The sequence below is a fragment of the Aethalodelphis obliquidens genome, unplaced genomic scaffold (assembly GCF_003676395.1).
Source record: "Aethalodelphis obliquidens isolate GAN/ISIS:26980383/991018 unplaced genomic scaffold, ASM367639v1 scaffold31, whole genome shotgun sequence".
Taxonomy (NCBI): Eukaryota; Metazoa; Chordata; class Mammalia; order Artiodactyla; family Delphinidae; genus Aethalodelphis; species Aethalodelphis obliquidens.
Window position 1 is genome coordinate 5,811,787 of NW_020837975.1, and position 15,959 is coordinate 5,827,745.

Here is a 15,959-nt window from a genome sequence, read left to right on the forward strand (position 1 = left end):
TTAAAAAGAGTAAATAAATAAAAATAAACAAAATGTGGTTAGCACTGTACCTGATATTATTTCCTTAGTAAAAGATCTTTCTAAGTCAATCCTTGATTAGCGTGTATGCATTCATCTGGCTGATATATTCTCCTCAATGTCAATAAACTATGTCCATCACCAGTTTGCTTTCCCTTGGCTGCCCCAACAAGTCTCATTTATTATATGACCTCAGTAGATTTTTTTCACCCTGAGGCGCAATCCAATAAAGCAGAAGTTAAAGAGATGACCTAAACCCAATGCGAGTATTAAAATTGTTCGTTACACTTATGACACATTAACCAGGAGTGAACTGAAAACAATTATGCCTGTGAGGAACGTTATGGGGGTGGTAGAAATAGCCTTTATCTTGATAGTGATGGTGATTACACAATGAATATGCTTGTTAAAACTCATAGGACAGTACAGCTAAGGAGGATGAATTTCACTGTAAGTAAAATATATCTCAGTAAACCTGATTTTTTAAAAAGCAACTGCACCCCAAAACTATGTCTTCCCTTATTGATTTTATGATTAAAAGGAACGAACCATAAAATTTTCAGTAAATTGGGGGAGAAAAATTCTGCCTAGGATCAGGGAAAAGCCCTTGCCCTTGAAACACCCTACCCCAAAAAAGAAGACCAGAAATTAATTGGCATGTGTGAATTCTGAAATATGCATCTCCCACATCTGTATTAAACTTGGATCTCTTCATCATGTTACTAAAAATGGATGCAAATCATACAGATCTTTAAACAGCAAGATACCTTAGGGCTGTGCTGTCTGATATGGTAGCCACTAGCTACATGTGGCTATTTAGATTAATTAAAATTTAATAAAATTAAAACTACAATTCTTGTGGGACTTCCCTGGAGGTCCAGTGGTTAAGACTCTGCTCTTCCAATGCAGGGGACAGGGGTTTGGTCCCTGGTTGGGGAACTAAGATCCCGCATGCCGTGTGGCCAAAAAACAAACAAAAAAATAAAATTCTTTAGGTGCACTAACCACTTCTCAAGTGCTTGATAGCCACATGCGGCTAGTGGCTGCCATATTGGATTGCACAGATGCAGAATATTTCCTTCATCACAGAATGTTCTAGTGGACAGCACTGCTCTAGAGGGCAAATAGATATATAGACCACTGGAGTTTAAGGACTGGAATACTGAACACATATCTGTATGGCACGGGTCTCTGAAAATTCAACTGGCTGACATTTCTAATTAAAATCATCTTGAGATGATACACATTCTAACTATTCTACTTATACTCCAACAAGGCCAATTACCTTCTCACTCAGAGGCAAGCACACCAATAGAGATAACTCATGGTGAAGTCAGGGAGGAACGTGTGACAACAAGAACAAGCTCTAGGGGCTTCCCTGGTGACGCAGTGGTTGAGAGTCTGCCTGCCGATGCAGGGGACACGGGTTCGTGCCCCGGTCCGGGAAGATCCCACATGCCGCAGGGCAGCTGGGCCCGTGAGCCATGGCCGTTGAGCCTGCGCGTCCGGAGCCTGTGCTCCGCAGTGGGAGAGGCCACAACCGTGAGAGGCCCACATACCAAAAAAAAAAAAAAAAAAAAAAAAAAGAACAAGCTCTAGGTGCCTGTAACAGCCTGCAGAAACTTCAAGAAATCCCTAGAGGGAAGTTTGCAAAACAGAATACATAGTCTATTTGTTTTTAAATTTCTGCTTAATACTTTGCCTAGTGCTCGGGGGTAGATAATATTGGAAACCCCTCCCCTCAGGGCAAATATGTTCTTAAACAACTGATTTTTATGAAAATTGTGGGACTGCTTTATTGGTAAAAGCAGTCACTGGAGAATCCCCCCTTTCTGGATCTAAAGAAATGATTTAGAGACATGGCAGGCAGAGAATTGTTCCCTAATATCCATAATTCCACAGTTCCTAATAGAACCTTCTGTTTTATTTGGGCACATGAACTTCCAGAATAAGTCCTAGTTTCCCATCCTTCTTTCCAGTTATGTGTGGCCACACGTAAGTTTTGTCCAATGCTCTGTAAGGAGAACTGCCGTGTGCAACTTCCAGAAGGTGGCCTTATAAAGAGGGTGATGGGTCCTTCTTTCCCTTTCCTCTTTCCTGCTGATTTGAATGCAAATCTGAAAGCTGGAACTCAAGCAGTCATATTGGACCTGAGAAGGAAGAGCCATGTTGAGGTTGGTGGAACAAGAAGATGGAAAAAAAGTCTGAATCTCTGACACTGTTAAACACCCTACCAGCCCTGGAGCTCAACGTGAGAGAGAAATAAAAGTCTATCTTGGTTAAACCATAATTGTTCTCAGGGTATCTGTGTCTCACAGCTCAACCTAATCTGAACCAACATATATAGCATCTCTTGTTCGCAGCCAAGCTATAATAAGAGTAGATTCATGGAAATGTAAAATGGAGCTCTCAATGTACATATCACCCTCAAGCATCAGGTACAGTAAAATGATGGAATGGTTTCCTTCAGTCCCAGTGCAGGACTGTCACGAACAGCTCTCTCACAGCTGCTTATCTTCTCGGTAATCACACCTTACATTGTGCCTTGTCCAACATGGCACCCTCCACGGTGCTTCTCAGTAAAGAGCCCCGAAACTGTGACTGACAGGATGGAGAAGGAATCCCAGACGCTGTTGTGTGGGCCCATGGGCATCTGTTGAGTTTAGTGCCATATCAAAGGATTTCAGAAAGGAGCTGGTATAGATTTACTTGTGGTAATAAATCAATAAGACAATACAGTGGCTGATATACTTTCCAATACCCATGTTGCATCCCGAGCTGCCAGGTAGGAGACTTAGTATCTTCAAAGCTTTTGCAATAGCCATAAAACCACTCTTTAAAGACATAGCAAAGTGGAACTGGGCTTTTCTACCGCTAAGTGGTGTCAGGTATGTCTAATGAATGAATGTCGGTGAATGTCATGTGTGATAGTGACATAAACAGAACCACAACAGCTATAACCAAAACATGTGCATGTACTTTAGGCAAAGAAAATGTGTAAGAATTCACACAGTGGTACCATATTTCACTGACTTGAGGACCAAGGGAAGACAGAGATATGTAGGCCATGGCCCTCTGGGATATATGCTGCTCCCAAGTACAGTTACCTAAGTTGTCCAAATTTTACAAGTTTTTTGTTTTTTGTTTTTTTTGCGGTACGTGGGCCTCTCACTGCTGTGGCTTCTCCCGCTGCGGAGCACAGGCTCCGGACACGCAGGCTCAGTGGCCATGGCTCACGGGCCCAGCCGCTCCGCGGCATGTGGGATCTTCCCGGACCGGGGCACGAACCCACGTCCCCTGCATCGGCAGGCGGACTCTCAACCACTGCGCCACCAGGGAAGCCCTACAAGTTGCTTTTTGACCATAAGTCACAGATGCCACAAATACAGCTCAAGGCTAAGAAGCAGCTCCAAGATGTGACAGGCTAGAGGACCCAACCCCCCAGCCTTCACGCTATAATCTCATTGTCCTCCCCACTCCTAGTTCTCCCCTCCTAAGTCTCCCAACCTGTTGTTGGCTGTGTATGTGTCTAGGACCTTGACACCCTCCTCCAACCTGGGGGGGGCCCAAAGTCACTCCCACAAGTCTCTATTTCTCTCTCCTTTATCTCCTCCCCATCCCATCTAGAAGCCTCCACTGTCCACAAGCTACTGGAGCCCTTGCCAGCCCCCACATGTCCAGATTCCAGGACGCTTGCACTACCTACGCCCAGTCACACCCTAAAACTTCCACCTCTGGGTGCTTTCCCTCATCCTTCCTTAGAGCCAGGCCCCAGCTTGCTGGATGAGGAGGCAGGAGATGCCCCACTGCAAGGAGAGGGCTGTGGTCCTGGCGTCCTCGGCTGCAGCTTGGCACAGAATTGCTCATAAAACCGTTTGACGGGGTTGCTTGGCATACTAGTTAAATAGGCTTTTGTGGATGGGCCTGGGGACCTAACCGCCGTGTATAAATGTTAGTTGAGTAAATGCATGGCTTTGCTTCCACGGAGAAAATCTCTCTGAGCTCAGAGCATCTGACCAAAAGTGACCTTTGGGAACACTCCCCTCTGTGCTCCAAGGGCGACCTCTGTGGTTTGGCTCCAACTGCAAAGAGAGCTCCGGAGAAACCTCAGCTCTGGCCCGGCTTGTCTGGGAGTGGGTGCGGGCGAGCGGTGTGAGGAGCATCTATTTAGGTCTGATCTTCTGTTCAGCTGAGGCCTGGGATTGGGGGGAGAAGGGTGCCTGAAGCCATTGAGATGGAGGGGAGGGCGTGGCTGATCCCAGAAACCACGTCCATCGCCTGATTCCATATAGACAAGGGCCAGGGGCTTCTGCTCCATTCAGCCTCCTCCTGGGTTGGGGGAGTGGGAATGAGGGTTCAGTTGGTGACGCAGGAGGGGCGGCGGTTTAGGGATGTCTTAGGGCGCGGAATCACTGCGCTTGCGCTTTAGCCGGGCGAGGTCTCCGCGCCGCCACCAGGGGGCCGCAGAGGCAGAGAGATGCGCGGAGCCCGAAGAGCAGGCGCGCGGAAGCGGGTTTTCACCTGCGCTCGGTTTTCTTGCCCACCCGCCGCCGATGCGAGGCCGGACTTCTAGATGCCCATAGGAGAGCTCCCTGGGATCGATACCGAGTTAGCTCCAACACTTCAGGGTTTCAAAGATCGGGGCTTTGTCCTTGCCGTCGGGGATCCGCCGGGAGGAAGAAGTACGGGGACGAGGGGCGGGGACGCCGCCTACTGGGACTCCGGGTCTGGGGTGCAAAGCAGCCCCTCCCCGACCCGCACCGGGGGTTTGCGGAAGAGAAGCAGGGACACACATACGTGCACACGCTCGTACACCGTCCCCCTCCCGCACCAGCAGCCCGAGGAAAGGGGCGTCGTAATCAGGAGGCCCTGAAAGAAGTCTTCATCTCCTGCCAGGACGGGCGGGAGGCAGGATGTGCTGTGTGAGGATGGGAAGCCCAGGAGCTGCCAAGAATGCCCGGCTGTGCAGCCAGCCCTGAACAGAGGAGACACCTGACCCAGAGGGCTCGGAGCTGCTGAATAAACCCCGAGAGGGGCCGCCAGCGGGCGGCACGGAGTCGGAGGAGACACTGGGCGAGGATTATGCATCTTGACACGGCACAAAGCCTGCAGTAATGTAGACGCTAATACACACAAGCATGAGGGGCCCCAGCCGCAGCCCTGGCTTTTTATGGCAGGACATTCGAGCCTGTACCAAAGGGACTGGGGCGGTAAACGCTGTCGTGAAAGTGAGCCTCGGTCTCATTTGCAAACAGTTCAGACTAGACATCTGGGGCGCCTTCCAGCCCTGAGGTCCCTAAAGCTGGGAGGCAATGGGGTGTTTGAGGTGAAACCAGGGAGGGCAGGCACACCCTCACACCGAACCAATCCAGCGCCAGCATCAGGCAGAACCCTGGACCCCCACCTGCTGTCACTGGGGGATCTGTTTGAGATTCTGAACTCTTACGCCAGGCTTCATGAACTCTCTCTGCACCCTAACACCCCAGCTGGACAGGCCCTCCAGGAAACGGGGATTAAGCCATTCATTTCTGGTAACAGCTCAGCCAGAAGGGGCGCCTTTGGATGAGAGTGGGGGTGGGGATTGAAATAACAACACAAGCACCACACACATGCACCCCAGCAGGAGACAATCACATTTTTTAACCATCAGTCAGAATGGGCGCAGGTCATAGTGCTAGACAAGGCCCTGGGAGTCCCATCCAGATGCCACACATTAACCCTTTAATTGCAGGATCAGAGAAGGTGAGGGGGCACCCAGGGGAGGGATGGGGGTGGCCAGGATGGCAATGGTGTACCGGGGGGGCTCAGGGCCACGGCGATTTCCCAGCTAACGTGGAAGAATTTCAATAGTTCAACAGTCTGCTGACCGCAGGCCATGCACACACCCCTCACTATTCCATTTCTCCCCTGAGGGACTGGCCTGGTCCCCAAGTAGCAGGCATTCCTGCGAGCCCCAGACCAAGTGAAAGACAGCAGGCATGCGGACCACAGAGCCAAACACCCGGTAGGTAGAGATGAGCAAGCCCCACACTGGGCAGAGAGAGGCAGAGCCCTGAGACAAAGGAGACCGTGTATTACAACGTTCACAGTGGGTGCTGCAGGTGGGGTGTGAGGGAGGCGGGGTTCGGCCCCCAACCCCCACAGTCTCTGAGGAGAGCCCTGAGGCAAAGATGAGGGTGCCAGGCTCACCCCTGGAGAGCCCTGTCTCCAAAGTCCGCTGATTTTTGTTGGCATTTCTCTCTTTATCTTTTTTGTCATTTTGTTTTCCACTCTTTAAATAATTAATATAATTACTTTTAAATACAAAATACACAGTGTCCTTTCTCTTCCACGTGTTTGGGGTGATTGGGAGGTAAATTTTAAATAAGGGTCTCAGCTGTCGAACAGGGCACAGGCTCCAAGTGGGAGGGCCGCGAGCCCCAGGTGCACCCCTCCCCTGCACTGCCCCTGACTGGGGGCTCTCGGTGCCCTGGCCCAAGGCCCCCTAGATGGCGAGGAGCCCTTCTGCGAGGTGGCACAGAGCCGATGCTGTGGGATTCCAGGTGGGCCTGGTGTCGACGGACAGGGTCAGACAGAGGAGAAGGTCTTAGCCCATGAAGCAGACAGGCCCCAGCAGCACCCCTCCCCGCCTCGGGGGGGCCCCCAGGTCTGAGAAGGAGGCGTCCAGCACTGGCAGCTGCTCCAGTACAGGTGTTCGAACCTCCAGCACCATCCGGCCTTGCTGGGTCTTGAGGGGGAGACACCGGAGTGAGAGGAGTGAGCACAGGGGAGGCACACAGGGCCCGCAGACACCCCAACCTCAGGCCTGGCTCTCCGCGCCTTCAGGCGCCCTGAGATGCTGTTCCTCTCATCCGTGTCCCACGTTCAGACTTTGCTGAAGTTTCTTCCAGCGAGTCAGGATTGGGGAAGCTGGGAGGGTTGCGCGTGTGCGTGTGCTTGCACACGCATGCAGTCTTGAGCCAGTCTGAGCAGCTTTGGGTTTGAGATTGTCTGTCTGTCGTGGTGGTGTGAGCCTGTGTGACTCCACGGGGACGTGTGTATATGTGTTTGTGGGTGTAAGTGTGTGATGACAGCCAACACGATTCCACGTGTGTGTACCTGTGTGACCCTCTCCAGGCGACTCTGGGGATGTATATACGGATTGGGGGTGTCCGTGTGCCCCTCCGTGGGGAGGGGGCATTGTTTATACCCTGTGTGTGCAGAGGGCAACCTGTGTAAATGTGCTTACAAGCCTGCATGACTCACTCTGGGTGACACTGCCATGTGCACACAGGTGACACCCACCTTCCATCCTTCCATCCTTCCTGCCCTTCCTGACACCAGGAAGCTGGCCTCCTCATGCTCTCCCCGAGTGCCCCTGCCCGAAGGGTCTTCCCACCGCCTCCTCCAGCCTGAGTCTGGGACCCGCCCCCACCCAGCTCTCCCTGGTTCCCACCTGACAGCCATCTCTGAATTCCTTGACGTAGGGGCTGGTCTCCGGGCTCAGCTCATCCTCATTGGCCCCTCGGAGCTTCAGGGGGCCATCCCGGATCTCCCCAGAGCAGGGGTACGAGATGTTCTGGTGGGCTGAGACGCTGAGCAACCGCAGGAAGGTGAGCTGGACCACGCCGACTGGGGAGCCTTCAGAGTCCACGTAAGAGAACTGGCAGGAGAGAGGGCTGTAGTCAAGGATGGACACGGGCCTGCAGGGCAGCTACAGAAGCAGGGCGGCTGAGCCAGGGTCATGGGTGGGGAATGGGTGGGAGGAGAGGGCTGGGGGAGAAATAAGGGGCCGGGGTGGGAACCAGGGGATAAATAAAAGGCAGACTTTTGTCTTAGGTTGTCAAGGGAAGGAGATGAAGTGAGCACCAGAAGACTGGTGAGAAGGAACGGAATAAGAGAAGAGTCAGCAGGCTCTGCAGGGTCAAGGGTCAGGGAACTTGTCACACAAACCCAGAAACCACTAGGCCCAGAGGGGGGCTCCACTGTGGTGCAAGGGACAGGGCAGTCAGAGGCCAGATCTCACCCGCGTGACATCATCCCTGGGCGTCACACAGGTTTCCCCTCCGGCCGTAAAGTTGCAGAAAACCCGGAAGGCATCCCGAGCACAGCCCTGGTTGGGGTCGACCCAGTACTCTCCTGTCGAGTGGGGGGGAGGGTCAGGGCCCCCGAGGTCTTGGACCCAAGATGCTCTTTGCCCCACTTCCCTCCCACTGCTCCAACCAGCCGCCCCCACATATGCCCTCAGACACCCAGTCCTCCGTTCCCCCGCCAGAGCCCCAGAACACAGCTCTGGTTTCCTTCATCACCTTATGCCCCTGTCCGGCTCTGCCGCCCCTCCCCCCAGCAGCACCCCCAGGCTCGCAAATGGAGGGGGTAGGAGCACTGACATCCTCACGCTGGTCCAGCGTGTGGCTGTAGGCTTGCACACGTGTCTGTGTGTGTAAATGCCAGCATGTGTGTCCACGAGTCTATGTTTATCTATTTCTGTAGACCCTGAGCAGATAATGAGCTGAAGAGCCTGGTAGGACCATGTCAGTTGCTAAATACTGAAATACCTCTGACCCAGTTGGTAAAGAGCTGCTGCCCCAAGCCCCTCCACCCTCACCCCCACCCCACAGCTTCCCCAAGCCTCCCCTGACATCCATCCTGCTTGTTCATGCCCACGCAGTAGTTCACATGTCGTGTCCCTGGCACTGACCGTCGGGCAGCTCTGGGTGGCAGAGCTTCAGGTCCTGGCAAGTGCGAGCGGGGCTGTCCTGGGTCCCCGTCGGCCGCCTCATCTGCTCAATCTCCTCCCGCAGGGAGTCCAGGGAGCCAAAGATCTCCTCCAGCCCCCCAGGACTGCCCGGGGCCCCCCCCAGTTGGCACGGCCTCATCTTCCTGCATCAGCTGGCTCCCATCCACTGAGCGCCGAGTCTTCTTGGGCATCTGGATGGGCAGGGGCTGGATCACCTCGCCGGGGGGGCCCTGGTGGAGGGAAGGGCAGAGAGGGCAAGAGACAGGTCAGGGTGAGGGTGATGTGGAGAAACACCCAGACAGAGGGGGACCGTCAGAAGAGCAGGACCTGACGCTGACTCACCGGGTGTCCCGGAGGGCCCTGGATGCCCTTCTCTCCCTTAGGTCCGGCTGGGCCCTGCCAAGGGAGTCAATGAAGTCATGGAGGGGTCAGGAGGTCAAGAATGCGATCAAGGTCACAGAAGGGTCAAATCAGTCCCTGGGCTGGGAATGAGGGGCTCCACCGGCAGGGAGTATGTTTGTCTTGAAGAGACAGTGTCAAGTCCACCTATGGAGGGCTGGGGGAAGGGAAGGTCAGAGCTGGCTGGGGGTCACTCACTGTGGCTCCTTTGGCTCCTTTGGGGCCAGCAGGTCCCTGTGAAACGAGGAACAAGAAAGAGATGGTCAGCACAGGGGAAGGTCAGGACAAGGAGAACTGGAGAGGCAAGGTCACGAGTTCACAGGACCCGGGAGCCATCACAAGAGGGGCAGGCATGGGAGACGTGGGGACATTCGGGAGGCCCTGGAAGGACAGGAGTGGAAACACTGAAGGTGTAGGAACATATGGGGGACACGGGAACCTATGAGTGTTATGCTGGCGTTGTCATGGAAGCCAGTGGGGGATTATGGAGGGGGGCAGTGGGGTTTAGAGGACTGAGTTGAGGAACAGATGGGGTACTCACAGGGAAGCCGGGGGGCCCTCCAGGACCAATAGGGCCAGATGCTCCTGGGATGCCCTAGGAAAGGGAGGGGCTTGGTTCAACTGGGTCCTCCTCCCCTCCCCCTCCCTCCCCCCACAGCTGAGGCTCCACACCCCGCCTTCCCACACCCCCATGAATCTCCACCCTCACCCCACCCTTAGACCTCCCAGGACCATGACCTCTACTCACCGTCTCCCCCTTTGGCCCTGTGGATCCCTGAGGACCAGGAAGCCCTCGATCACCCTTCTCTCCCTGCTCCCCCGGGGGGCCAATCAGTCCAATGAGACCTGGGTGACCCTGGAGAAGCGGCCAGGTGGTCAGGGGGATGCAGAGAGGAGACACATGGACGGGGAGAAGGAGAACCACAGGGGTCAGAGCCCAGAAGACAAGAGAGGGACTTGGGCCGGGTCTGAGGAAAGAGCGGGGGCTGCCACGGCCCTGACTGAGGAAGGGCTCCCCAAGAGCACGAGGCCCCCCGGAGGTTTCAGGGGTGGGGCTGAGACACCTGGCAATGTGCGGTCACTCACCTTCTCTCCCTTGGCCCCAGCATCGCCCCGGAGGCCAGGAAGCCCTGGGGGTCCCTGTGGGGAGACAGGAAGTCACTCTCTCTTGGGGGAGGCGGGACCACACTCTCCCCCCACCACTTCCCACTTCCTCCAAGGCTGGATGCCCACTGCCCCAGGGCCCCCCCCCCCACCCACCCACCCACCCTATCCACAGTCACTCACCACAGGGCCTGGAGGCCCAGCCTGGCCTGTGGCCCCGGGACGGCCTTGCTGACCCTGCAGATTCGAGGGGACCACGGGGATGAGGAAGAGTGTCCCCACACCGTGCGCCTCCCCCTCTCCAGCCAAGCCTCTCTGCCCCGTGACTCACCACTGCGCCCAGGAGCCCCCGCAGACCATCAGGGCCAGGTTTTCCTGCTGGGCCTGCAGGACCCACAGGGCCTGTCTTTCCCGGGGCGCCCACAGCACCAGGATCCCCCTGAAACACACCCAAAAAAGTGTCCTGAAGGGCAGAGGAGGGGGTGTGGCTGGGTGCAGGGGGCCCAAGGTGGATGGGGGTGAGGCAGGGAGGAGGGGTCAAACCCCAGGGACCCCCGGGGTAGGGACAAGTATAGGGAACCCTGTCCCCACAGGGGGCTCGGCGTGGAGATGGTGGATGTGGGGGAGGCGTTCGGAGGCTGCAGTGTGAGGACCAAAGGGGTGGGAAGATGGAAGGGCTGTTCCAGCATCCAGGGCGGCCTCTCCCTCACCTTGGCTCCCTTCTCTCCTTGTCGCCCCTCAGGACCAGGCGCACCAGCAGGTCCCTGCAGGTAGAGGCGGCAGTGAATAGCCGGGCTAACCCCCCTCCCCCTCGCTGTCCTCCTGGTGCACACACACACACGTGTGCACACACACACACGTGTACACACACACATGTGTACACACACACGCATACCTGCGCATGCACAGGCACGATCGCAGAGGCCGACTCATGGATGGGAGAGCCGGTACAGCTGTATCAGCTGTTAAAATACTGAGTCGTTCTGTGCATTTGGTGAAGAGCCTCTTGCCCACACACCACCAGCAAAAAGAGGGTTAATCCTGACCCAGCAGGGACCTCCCCAGGAAAGCCAGCCCCTTCCCTCCGTGTCCATTCTGATTGGTTGGTACACAACACCACCCCTGGCAAGAACAGATGGAATATACAGGAACAAATATACACAGCACGCTTACAAACACACATGGTCACACACATACACACCTCACCCAAGGACAACCGGCACACCAGGCATCTCCCTCCACATCCCACCTGCCATTGCCCCAACTGCCATCCAGCCTGCCCCGCAAGGTCCCAGGTGACGACCTCACTTACCCGCTTTCCAAGTGGTCCAGGAGGTCCATTCTCCCCAGTGGGACCAGGGGATCCCTATGGAGGGAGGAAGAGTGGTGGGTGAGGGACCCCTCAGGCATAGGGCATAGTAGAGGGGAAACAGGGCTGAGGGCCTGGGCTCAGTGGTGGGGTAGGGGTCCCCGGGCACTCACAGGCTGTCCTGGCTCTCCATCTTCTCCGCGGTCACCCTTAGCACCATCCTGGCCCTGCAGGGATGAAACAAGGTCAGAGGGTCAAACTGCCAATCCTCCCATCCCTCCACCTGCCCTACCACAACCCCGGTTCCCCTGCCCACGCCCATCGGCCACACAGAGCCCCTCCAGAGCAGGCCACCTCTTCGCCCCTCCCCTCCCCAGGTAAGACTCACCCGAGGGCCACTTTCTCCAGGAGGGCCAGGGTCACCAGGAAAGCCAACAGGACCCTGATCCAGAAGGAGACCAAGGGTCAGGGTCACAGCCCCCTAAGCCCACGCAGGGCCAACAGACCCCCATGGCCACATGCCACACTCTCCCTCCCTACAGGCAGTGCCCACCTGCACCATTTAGGAAGAAGGTCTCCGGCACCCCCTTTTCCCCACCTCCTGCACTGCCTGCACTCTAAGGCTTTCAGGTTATTAACTAGGGTTTCTCTCACTTTCTCTCTGGATCCCAGACCCCGTACATCCCTCCCAGGAGACCCCATTCGCAAAGCCTTCCTCCCAGGCATCCCCCACACTCTTGGGCTCCCCAAACTCCAAGATCCTCACACCCATATCCCCAGATCTCCATTCACAGGGGCCTCCTCGCAGCCCCTCCCCACAAACTCACAGGGTTCCCTTTGGGGCCATCATCACCGGTGGGGCCCTTAGGCCCTGGTGGTCCCGCCTCTCCTGGCTGCCCCGACTCTCCTTTCTCCCCACGTTCCCCGCGTGGACCCTAGAGGATGAGCGGAGGTTACAGATGGTCCCAAAGGGGTCCCAGAGATCAAAGATCCAGCCCCTGCTTCTAAAAAACCTTCAGCTTCCCCCTCTTGCATCGCTGACATCGGGGTGCACACAGAAAGGCAAGTCCATCGTGGGAGTCCCTGGCCCCTCTTCCCTTCAAGGAAAGGGGGACAGAGCCCACCCGGATCCAGGGACCAGGCCTCACGGAGAATGACCGGGAGCACAGACTCACGGGCTGTGCAGGAGTTCCAGCTCCAGGAGGTCAGAGGAAAGGTGGGGGTGGGATTGAGGGGGTGAAGGGGAGTGCAGAGCAGGGCCTCAGAACTACCACTCACCTTGACCCCTGGCTCGCCCTGGACTCCCGGAGATCCTGGCTCTCCTGGCTCCCCCTGCAAGGAGATTGGGGTCAAAAACCTCCACCCCCCAAAAAAGAATCCTGATATTCCCCCTCACTCTCTTTTGACCCCCCAAAATTGGCAAAAGTCCAACCCTCATCCCTCCAGACCACCTATGTACCCCTTCCCAGTACCTTCTCTCCAGGGGGACCCAGGTTCCCAACACCTCCAGGGGGACCTTGTGGACCCTGGAAGAGGAATAGAAATAGGGATCATTGCTTATGGGAGGGGGGGCATGGGGGGGCAGAGCCTGGAGGAGGGCCTAAGGTCAGAGCAGTGAGACAGTGTGAGACCTTCCCAGGGTCCACCGGCTTCTCTTGGCATCTGAGATGAGACTAGAGTTTACAGTCTGGGGAAAGGGAGGCAGAGGACTGGCCACACTGATCTGGAGGGACAAGGGGCCAAGAGGACTCACATCAGCTCCATTGGGTCCAGCTGGGCCTCGAGGTCCTGGGGGCCCGGGGGGTCCCTGGAGAAAAGATACACATGATGGGAAGGGAAGTGAGAGAAAGCCGCCGTGGATGCACGTGAGTGGTGGAGGGTGAGGGAGGCAGAGGTCCTGGCGGGGAGGGAGGCAGCCAGGCCAGGGAATGGCATGCAGGGAGCTGGGAGTCGGAGGCAGTGGGCTGCTGGGGTGGGGGCTGGATGAGCAGGGGTGTGCCTAGCGGGTGGGGCTGGAATCAGTCGGGATCACACCCTATCAATGCGGTCCCACTCACCATAGGGCCCACGTCTCCTGTTTCTCCCTTCTCCCCCGAGGGGCCTGGCAAACCCTGCGCAGGTGTACACAGCACAGACCCAGGTGACCAAACCACCTGGAGCACAGCCCTCGGCAGAGGGGTCCCCCCCATACAGATCCCACGTACCCCCCACCACCCAGTCCTCTGCCCCCACCTCCCCAGACCTCCTTTGTCAGCAGGGGGCTGGGGGGGCTGGGGCGGACATCAGCTCCAGCGTGAACCCATCTCTCAGCCCCTGTCTCCACCCCCCAACTCACCTGTAGACCAATGGGTCCTGGGGGCCCATTGAACCCTCTTGTTCCCTCATCACCTTTGGCTCCAAAGTGTCCCTGGGGACCCCGAGCTCCAGGCTCCCCATCTGCCCCCTGAGGTGGGAGGAGGGCAGGACAAGGACACAAAGATGGTCGTGGGTCAGGTGTGTTCTAGCCACAAGCCCCACACAGAGCCAGGCACCAGGGCTGGAGTCCCCCACTCCCACCGCCAACCCCATGGGCAGAGGGAAACTGAGGGCAGAATCAAGGCTGCACACAGGACATCGTCACTCACCGCAGCTCCAGGCTGCCCCACGGGACCAATGGGTCCAGGGGGTCCAGGAGGGCCCTGGGGGAGAAAGAAGAGTCAGAGATGCCAAGACGGGGAGAGACCAGGTGGGAATGAGGTTAAAGGCCAGAGGTGAAAAGTCAAAGGAATGGACACTTACATGTTCCCCCTTGTTCCCTTTAGTGCCCTTCTGTCCGGGGTCTCCCACCTCACCCTGGGGGTAGAAAGCAGGTGGGACATTAGAGGAAGGAGTGGGTGGGGCAGGGAGAATAAGCAGACAGGGATTGCGGGCCATGCCCAGACCAGCAATCTCATCGGGAAAGAAGACTGAGTCCAGGGTCTGTGTGCTCCCTCACCTTGTCTCCATCCTCTCCTGCCATGCCCGGGGGGCCAGCAGGGCCAGGAAGCCCCACGGGACCCTGCACCCCATCGCGGCCAGTCGGACCGATGGGGCCCTTCTCACCCTGTGAGAAATGAAGGAAGGAGTCATGACCCAGAGATGGCTGTCCCCCTCAAACACCCCTACAGGAAATCCCCCATAACCCATCAACTCACAGACCCCTCCCCAGCATCTCCCCAGGGACCCCACACTCACCGGAACACCTTTCTCTCCTGCTGCTCCAGGGGGACCTTGCGGCCCTGGGCGCCCTGGGGGGCCAATGGGTCCCCCAGATCCTGCTGCACCTCGCTCCCCAGGGGAGCCCTGAGACAGGAGATAGAGTGAGACACCCCAAAGGAAGAGACCACAGCCCACCTACACCAGAGGACCACTGACCATGGTTCCCAGGAGAAGAGCCCAACATCAGATGCCTTATGGCTGACCCTTCCCGGTCCTGCAGCCCCCCCCAAACTCCAGGTGGCCACACCGCATCCTTCCTCCCCTCTGCCCCCCCAGGGACCCCAGACTTACTGCAGGGCCAGGGGGACCAGCCGGACCTTCATTTCCCTTCAAACCAAGTCCGCCCTATGAACCAGAAATCAGAGGCAACAGACATGAGACAGGAAGGGGGGACATGGGGTCCAGGAGACAAGCGGGGAAGGATGGGGGTGGGGAGACGGGAGTAGGGTGTCGCTGAGGGGTGCCGGGAAGCCTGCTGACTTATTACAGGCAGCCAGGTTGGAGTCACACTCACAGCAGTGCCAGGGAGGCCTCTTTCTCCCGGGAAGCCCCTCAGACCAGCGGGACCATCCTTCCCTGGGGCCCCAGGGGGCCCAGGGTCACCCTAAAAGGAAACAGAGGTGATGAGCCACTTCCACACTCCCAAACTGGGCAGAGAGATCTCTGTTCCCTCAAATCCCCATTTGCCTGTTCCCTTAGGCACCCCAACCCTAGACCCCCAAGTTCCCCCCTGCCGGGCCCCTTACTGACCTTTGTCCCTTCTTTTCCAGCTGTTCCAGTGAGTCCCTGCTCTCCAGGGGGTCCCGGGGGGCCTGGGTGACCTCGCTCCCCCATGGGCCCGGTTTCTCCTGCGGCTCCCTGGGAAAGAGACAGAGAGACTCCAATCTCAGAGCCTTCACCTCACTCTGTCCACCTTAAATTTTCCCTTAGAACCCCTTCATGTCTGCCCCAAAGCTCCTGGGAAATTCCCGGAGCTCTCCTAGGCCTCCGCTCTGGTTTTCATTCCCCGGTGTGGAGTAACCATACCACCTGGTGTCCCTGAGGGGACCTTCCTCTTCTCCAAGATGCGAGAAGATGAGAACTGGTCCAGGAAACAGACTGAAATTTGGGACCCCTGCTCCAAATCCCAGTCCCAGGGGCCCAGCTCAGTCAAAGGAGGGGCAGGGGCCCGTG

General features: G+C 56.8%; 1 protein-coding gene across 1 annotated transcript in view; it reads right to left on the minus strand.

Moving 5' to 3' along the window:
- Nucleotides 1-5,837: 5,837 nt before the first annotated feature.
- The window catches only part of COL11A2 (collagen type XI alpha 2 chain), a 28,306-nt gene continuing 18,184 nt past the window's right edge, over nt 5,838-15,959 (minus strand). The window contains 29 exon segments of the mRNA XM_027126928.1: nt 5,838-6,745; nt 7,454-7,660; nt 8,024-8,136; nt 8,699-8,858; nt 8,860-8,967; nt 9,080-9,133; nt 9,335-9,370; nt 9,678-9,731; nt 9,885-9,992; nt 10,223-10,276; nt 10,424-10,477; nt 10,572-10,679; nt 10,951-11,004; nt 11,553-11,606; nt 11,723-11,776; nt 11,938-11,991; nt 12,377-12,484; nt 12,828-12,881; nt 13,022-13,075; nt 13,303-13,356; nt 13,607-13,660; nt 13,885-13,992; nt 14,174-14,227; nt 14,328-14,381; nt 14,524-14,631; nt 14,763-14,870; nt 15,078-15,131; nt 15,301-15,390; nt 15,537-15,644. Coding sequence (XP_026982729.1) covers nt 6,605-6,745; nt 7,454-7,660; nt 8,024-8,136; nt 8,699-8,858; nt 8,860-8,967; nt 9,080-9,133; nt 9,335-9,370; nt 9,678-9,731; nt 9,885-9,992; nt 10,223-10,276; nt 10,424-10,477; nt 10,572-10,679; nt 10,951-11,004; nt 11,553-11,606; nt 11,723-11,776; nt 11,938-11,991; nt 12,377-12,484; nt 12,828-12,881; nt 13,022-13,075; nt 13,303-13,356; nt 13,607-13,660; nt 13,885-13,992; nt 14,174-14,227; nt 14,328-14,381; nt 14,524-14,631; nt 14,763-14,870; nt 15,078-15,131; nt 15,301-15,390; nt 15,537-15,644 — 2,421 coding nt within the window. The 3' untranslated portion in view covers nt 5,838-6,604.